The sequence below is a fragment of the Chinchilla lanigera genome, unplaced genomic scaffold (genome assembly GCF_000276665.1).
Source record: "Chinchilla lanigera isolate Chin_1 unplaced genomic scaffold, ChiLan1.0 scaffold00035, whole genome shotgun sequence".
NCBI lineage: Eukaryota > Metazoa > Chordata > Mammalia > Rodentia > Chinchillidae > Chinchilla > Chinchilla lanigera.
In genome coordinates, this window is record NW_004955436.1 from 14,170,647 (window position 1) to 14,178,561 (window position 7,915).

Genomic DNA, 7,915 nt, shown 5'->3' on the forward strand with positions numbered 1-7,915 from the left:
GTATGACATATATGCCTTAGAAAGCAAGATTTATTCATTATTTAAAGATAATGAAGAGTTTTATTAATAAAGTATTAATTAATCAAGGCCTCAGGAAATCTGATTCTATGTAGAACATATGCTGAAAGAGATCAAAGGATTTCTTTTTAGTTAAATATATAGTAGGGCTACATTTTCTGGCCTATGACAACTTCTACTTATTCCCAAATCATACCTGTCAGAGAAAAAACAGTTCCATGTTGGTTTTTCTCCTGTTTTCAGCAAATGCATGGGTCTTTCTCACCAAGTGCACCTAATATATGAGACAATGTCTCATTTTGCATTAGCTCTGGGTTATGACATAAAACCCTTAACATATCTTTGAAAGAAAGAAGTTGGATAATTAACCCCCTTGAAAATAAAAAGCAGAAGTAAAATTTTCTAAGGCAGAAAAATAGCTTCTTAGCACTACATTAATTCAAAATACAGGCCACACATTTCACTTAAAATATTTATTCTTTTTCCCTCATTGGGTTTAATGATGATACAAACATTGTGGAATCTGCCTGAAGTTGTTCAACCATTACATTATAAATGTCCAAAGTTTTTACACAAAATCACATATGACCTGATTTCTTTCACAAGTCATACTTTAGGAGCTCAGATATAATTGTAAGTGCATTGAAAAAAAATTCTCTTTTTGACTGTTACCATTACAGATCAGAAGAGCACTCCTGAAAAGTACTCTCCTGGGCTGGGGATTTAGCTCAGTGGCACAGCGCCTGCCTAGCAAGCACAAGGTCGTGAGTTTAATTCCCCGTACTGAAAAAAAAAAAAAAAAAAGAAAAGTACTCTCCAGCTCTAGGGGAAGAGAACTGGAGTAATACTATCAACACGGCCTTTGGTTGGAAACAAACACACCGAGGAGTGAGGAGACAGGACCAAGGAGAGAGAAGAAATACTCATTTACATTGTTTCCGAGTCATAGTAAATGGGCCCAGAAGGAGCTATCCACAATACAGAGGTGGTGGGAGTATTTTTTTGAGAAATTAGAAAGGGTACCAATAGTTTTAAGAGGTGTGACCACATGCCACACCCACCCTGGTGGACTTGCAATATCTAGGGAAGAAAAGGTTTACAAGAACTACCAAAGTTTTCAATGGAAAACAGACCTTTTAAACAGTAACTTCAAGAGTCTGTGCTAAGAGAGTCTACAAATCCCTTGAAGAGTCAGGACAGACTATGGAGACAACCACAGACTCAACAGTATCAGAGCACTGCGGAGAAGTTTATTACCACCTCAGTGCTTACACTAAAAACTACACTAGGAAGTCACTTACAAAGATGTTTAAAGGATGTAAACATTGGCCTCCATAGGGCGGTGGTGACAGCAACAAAAGCCTGGGGTCATCTCTTAAGTCACAGAAACACAAGTGGGGCTACTTCTCCACTTGTTGTGTTTTTAAGTGATCAGAGGGGCCCTGTGGAACAGGACTGTGAAGGAGTCACAGTCCACGCAACAGCTGACCATCCTCCGGCATGTGCTCAAGACCAAGGCAGGTACACAAGAAGCAAAAGCCATGTCAGCAGCACTGGGCTCTGCGCTCTCCTCCCGAGGTCTCCTGATCCAGTTTAATTTTGTCCACATCGTTGTCTTCAGCAGGAAAGTGCTTATGGTTTGCAAGAATGTTCTCCACCAGGAATCGGGCAGCTTCATCTATGTTTATATTATCCTGTAACCCCGAAGCAAACAATAGGATCAGTGCTGGCGTTGCCTCAGTTCTTAGAAGAAAATAAGACTATTATGGGAAATAGGGAGATTTGCCAGAAGGGATGCTAATTACATCATTTTCTCTAATACTGAAACACCTGCATACTGAGTTGAACGTCAGTTCTTTATCTTTCTAACCATGGAACATTTTTTGATGCTCCTATTTAAATCTCTGTAGGTTCAGTGAACCATCCTGATGGTTAAAATAAACAACCCTGTTCTAGGTTGCCAGTTACAGTTGAAAGCACTCAGATTATAAAATCTCTTTCCTTGAATTTATAATTTAAGTATTCAGGATACACTGTGAAGGAAAATGTAAAAAGGGCTTAAACCACATCAACATACGTTAAATGCATCATGTTGCTCTTCTGTCCATGAGTACAACTTAATACTTTAAGTTATCATGCATAATTAGCGTGATGTAAGTTGCTAAATCATTTGTAAGTATGATGTCCTTCAAGGAAGCCCTAAGACTCATTAGCCATTTGTGTGCTTCATAAATCCTCACAAAACTCACAACTGGTAACACGTAGAAAATACTATTGCTTTTAAAAATAACTGTTTAAAATAACTTTGAATCTCCAACACCATTGCAAAATATAGTACAATTTCTGGCTTAATCTTCACCCATATTCCTCAAAGGTTAACAGCTTACACAACCACAGTGCAGGTAAGAAATCAGGAAGTCAGGTGATAGCATTGTCGCAACATTAATCTATCAACACTATTTCAATTTCCGCCACTACCAGGCTCTTTTTATAATGCAGCATCGGAAGCTGTATTTTGTTGTCACATCTCCCAGGTCTCCTATCATCTGGAACAGGGCCTCAGTTTCTTTGTAGCCTGTGACCCAGGTACTCTTGGGGACCACTAACCAGAAAATATCCCCCAATTTGGGTCTATTAACATTTTACTACACTTAAATTCATGCTGTACATTTTTGGCAGGAGCAAGACGGGTGTCTGTGTCCTCAGCATACCTGCTAAAGTCATAGCTGCTGGCTTCTCACCTAAAAGTTAGTTTTCCTTTCTTACATAGTAAGCACACATATGCAAGTTTCCTGTTTCTTGCCTTACCTTTCCTTGCTAATTCCAGGACCTGTTAATTCACCCCTAAAACAATGATTAGCCTGGTATTTAATGGCGACTTTTTATTTCTATCATTCTTTCTGTATTTATTAGTTGGAATTCTACCTTTAGAAAAAGACTGTGTTCTCCAGGTATTTGACATTTGTTTGTGCACATCATGGATTATTAATCCCGTGAGCTCACTCCATTACAATACTTACTTTCTTGCTCCAATTGCCTTGGACTTTCAAAGCTGCATAGAGAAGCTCCTGCGTCTTTGTGACATGTCTCCATCATTTCTTTGAATGGTTCTTTAGGTTCTGGCACCACAAAATGTCTCAGGCAATCTTAACTTTTTAGTCCCACCAGCTATGGGATCAGTTATTTCTCTAGGAATCCTCTTTCTGCTTACTAGAAAGCTGTATTTAAAAACCAAATTACAGGGGCTGGGGATTTAGCTCAGCGGCACAGTGCCTGCCTGGCAAGTGCAAGGTCATGAGTTCGATTCCCGGTACCGGGGGGCGGGGGGGAACAAAAACAAATTGCAGAACCAGGAACATGGCTTAGCAGTAGAGCACTTGCCTAGCATACATGAGGTCCTGGGTTCAATCACCAGCAACTGCAACAAATTCTAAGCACTAGAAGAGTCCATTCATTTCTCTGGTATCCTTGTTTCCAAGCCCTCTTCACAGATAGAGTAGTAAATTTGGGTACAGGTACACTTATACTTCTATATCTCTCTGTCTATTTATACGGTTATGTATGCATGTGTTTATGTGTGCATGTGTTTACATATGTACATAGAAAACATACAAAAATTTTATATTGATATCTCCAATCAAATCTAATACCCTGACGTTTATTATAGCCTTCTCCCTTATTTGTGTTACCCTTCTCAGATGGTGGGAAGTTTAGGAAAGCTATGTTATTTATTCAGGTGTCTTTCAGAGGATCAACAGCTTTTTAAAAAAAACTTTGATCTCAAAATAAATGTTAACTTTAATGTAAGCACCGATCTTTGAATGTCCAAGTATAACTCAGTCCCCAATATCCCTGTTACAGAAAATTACTTAGCTGCACTTGGGCAGTGTGATCAGGAACAGAAATTGAATTAGTCATAAAAGTTTCATATTAGAAGTCTGTTATTTGCCATAAGAGGAAAGGATGAAACACATAAATTCAAAAGTGTCTTTCTTATTAGAATTCAGAACACTAGAATTCAAGCAAAATCAGACATAAAGTCAGCTGCCGGCCAGCTCAGAAGCAGATCTAGTGTATCATTAGCCACATTTAGGAGTAGTTAAATTACTGGACAGCAGAGTTTTAATTTAAAATATATATTACTGTTATACTATGAAAATTTCTGCTATATTACATAAAAAGTTCTTCAGAAGTTGTTTCTAATATATTTGTGTGGAAGCACAGAACATACCTGTACCTTTAAACCAATTTTCTCCACTAATCTGTACACCTAATCTCCTCTATAAATAAAATAAAGTAAAAAACAAACATTCTCAAATTATATGACATCATTTATAAATCTTACATGTAGATTCTAGGCAAAAATTTACATTTTTATAATTAAGATTTATTCAAGTCAAGCCTAAAGTGGTATTTTATTTGGAATACACAATACTCCCCGACCGAAGTACATGCTCACATACACTGCTATTTTTCTTTTCAATGAAACCGGAAAGTTAATGTAAATCACTCAGCAGGCTGAAGCCTGGCTACCCAAAGTCCTCCTCTCTCAGAAGCCTTTCTTTCTGACGTTTGCTCCTCCTGCCAGGCCAAGAGTTCATGAAGCACCTTGGAGTCCTGAGTAACTAACTACTCTGATGGTGATGATGCTGCTCTTAGTGAAACAAACAGCCTGCAGGTTAGAAACTCTACTCCTGTTCCTGGGAGACACTTTTCCTCCAGTGACTCTACTCAGAATTCTCAGGCTGCCTCTGGCACTGTCTCTTCTCCTGCTTTCATTATTCTGGTCACCAGTGGCCTCTAATACTTTTTCACTCTGAGGGGCAGTGTTCAGCACAGTCGAGAGTAACCTGTCACTACCGAAGTCTCCAGAATGAGGGGAATGACTGCAGGAAGGATAAATAATACGTGGGCACATATATAAGAGAAATCTACACAACGCGTATGAAAGCTGGAACTGTGTCACGAATGTACAAATTTACAGAGTAGTGTTTCTCTACAAAGAAGTTCTCAAACATATCATTTTATATGTGTGATTTTGTTTCATGTGAAACTTCCGGTGCACAGAACTCTCCCAATATTTTGTACTTCTGCAATTCACTTTTGATTTCTTATATACCCAGATGATTAAGCTTTTCAAAGTCTTCTTTGGGGTGTTTTTTTTTTTTCTTTCAAAACATTTTATCCAGCTCCCAATTAGTGAGGAAAAAGAATTTCACCCTAATATTTATGAAGAAGCATTTTATAAATGTTGGCATTTTGCAATTGTTCAAATCTTTCATACAGAGTTCACATAGTTTTCCAAATCTCTCAGTAAATCTACTTGTTGAGCATTCAACTTCTTCTTTCACGCTGCCTGTGATGTAGGCGGTAAGATCAAATTATATGGTGAGTGTCTAAATAAAAAAACTGCACCACAGTAAAAGACACATTGCCCTTAATCGCCCTCAAAATACCCCTTCTCGCTTTGACTCCAATTATCTCATTCTTCTTGCCACTGCCCGAGGCAGTTCTGGAGTGTCGTTACAAAGGATGATTTAAAAAAATATTGTGAATGCTGCTGCCAGGTGCCATCCCATGGAAAGGCAGGTTAATAAAAATCATTACTTGCGTCCTCAGCTACCTTAGTCACCAGGGCTGGCACCAGATGACGTCTGACTCTTCCCTAAAGTCACAGTGACCTTGCAAAGTAAATGTCTTAGTATCAGTGCAGAAGACTGAGGCAGGTTTCACAGCAAAACTAAAGGCACGAAGGAGGACTTCCAGCACTACTTCAGAGAGTGACCCAAACAAGGAGATAAGCGTATTTGAAGAGAGGAGGAATATCTTGAGGGGAGATTAATAGCAATGTGTTTTTACTGTAATATATTTTTTAATTTAAACATTCATTGATCAAATCTATAGATCTTCACTTAGGGGCATCACCCCATATTTCTTTAAGCCTTTTTTAAAAGGAAAAAATGCTTGTGCTTAACAATATATCTTTTCTCTCATTTACTTCAGTAGCATGAGAAGTACTCTACTTAAAAACTCAAATTCAAAGAAAATGTCACTTGATTTTTGTTCTTAATAACAATTCTTTTTATTTTAATGCAAAAATCTACCCTTTCTTCACTTCCCTATTGATATATTTGGAAAGCACTCTTGCTACAAAATGAGAAAGGCTACTGGACATCCATGATGGATGTCTGGGTTTAAAAGATTTCTTTTTCTGGGTTTAAAAGAAACCCTCACAGGGATCCATCTAAATATTTTAGCCACATCTCTGACAAGGTAAACAGCTGAGAGGATTCACCAGCAAAGCAGATCTCACCTTGGCAGAAGTTTCAAACCATCCAGAAAAGCCATGGTCTTTGCAGAATTGGTCCATCTGAGAAGGACTATGGCCACTGTCCCTGATCTGGTCACATTTGTTAGCTAGGAGGACAGCAGGAATAGGGTTGCCATTGGGAAGATGAACTTTACTATCCAGATCATTTTTCCATTTTAACACTGCCTTAAATGTAGAACCTCTTGATATATCGAAGACTACAAAAGCACCGACGGCTTCCTTGTAGTATACACGAGTCATGTTGCCAAAGCGCTCCTGACCTAGAAATAAATATAAAAAGACATTAAACACTTGTAACTCGCAGGGAGTCATACTTAGGTTATGGTCCCAATGGCTACAGGAATAATACTATAAGCAAATAGCTCCCATTTCAAGGCAACATAAACAGGTGGGAATATGGACATCACCCAGAACCATTATCTATAAAGCAGAAGTGGCTGATGATTTACTTGAGTACACAATGAAGGACTTCCATGTTCTATGCACGCACACCTTCACCATAACCTTCAACATGACAGTACTGAGGTCAATAAAACTGTTGGTTCTTCCTCCTCTTTCCTTGGTCTAAGAGAAGACAGGCATCTGAGAAAAAAGTGAAAGCTGTAAGTGCAGGAAGAGATAAGAAGGAAATGAAGCTTTCAAGAAGGGCATAAGTGCAGTGGTTAAAATTTTAGCTTAAGAGATTGGCTCTGGACAAGAGACAAAGTAGATCATGTTTTCAGTCATCTTTCTTTCACTTCTCTGGGCTATATCCACTTTGGCTCAACTGCAAGAGTAGTCTCCTGTAAGAAGCAGGCACATGAAAACTAGAGTTTCAGAACAAGATGTAGCACAACTGGTGCTTCATTAAAAGGGTCAGTTGTAGAGTTCTCCAAATATTGTTCTCTTTAAATAATTTAACATTTTTGGTAGATTCTGCTCCTACACTTTATACTATCAATGCATAAAGAGAGGAATATAAACCAACTTCTTACTGTTACTGTACGAATCTGTCACCTAGAAAAGACACTTATCTTCATCTGACAGATGAAAGGACAGGCCAAAGGTGCTTGGTGTGGATCACAATGATAATGACTAAAGAAGACAGGAGTACTCTAGGTTTTCAGACTCTCTAGAGCCTGTGTATTAAGATTCCGAGCTGTCTTGCAGGTGCCTTGACTTCTAAAGCTCATACCTCTGAGTTGTCAAATTCATGGCTAGACTGAGAGGGAAAAATGAAAGATAAACAAGGTAACACTGAGATTTATAACACTTTGGCCTATGATAAAGGCAATACCTGTTAAAATACAGGATGAAAACAAGATTTATCTACATTGTATTGATGTATTTTATCAGCATTTATCTACACAGATGCAGAGCTACTCCAAATTAGAGAATCCTTTCTGCTACAACTTTGACAGTGCCATTATACAATTTTATATATTGTTTAATGGAATAATGGAAAAAGAATATAACAACTATGAAGCTTATACCTATAAATTAACTGTGCAATTGCTTTGTGAAAACTCTCCATAGGTTTTCACCTGCAGTGGTATTACCATAGTCTAAAGGTCTAGAATTTATTAT

At 38.1% G+C, this 7,915-nt stretch overlaps 1 protein-coding gene across 1 annotated transcript; it reads right to left on the bottom strand.

Annotated features, from left to right (window-relative positions):
* Window positions 1-476: 476 nt before the first annotated feature.
* Window positions 477-6,609, bottom strand: Rab32 (RAB32, member RAS oncogene family; the record flags this gene model as incomplete). The annotated part of the gene is given in 2 exon segments (XM_013516677.1): window positions 477-1,712; window positions 6,332-6,609. Coding segments are annotated over 2 exon segments (428 nt in total), but the record flags the coding sequence as incomplete, so codon positions are not given.
* Window positions 6,610-7,915: the final 1,306 nt, after the last annotated feature.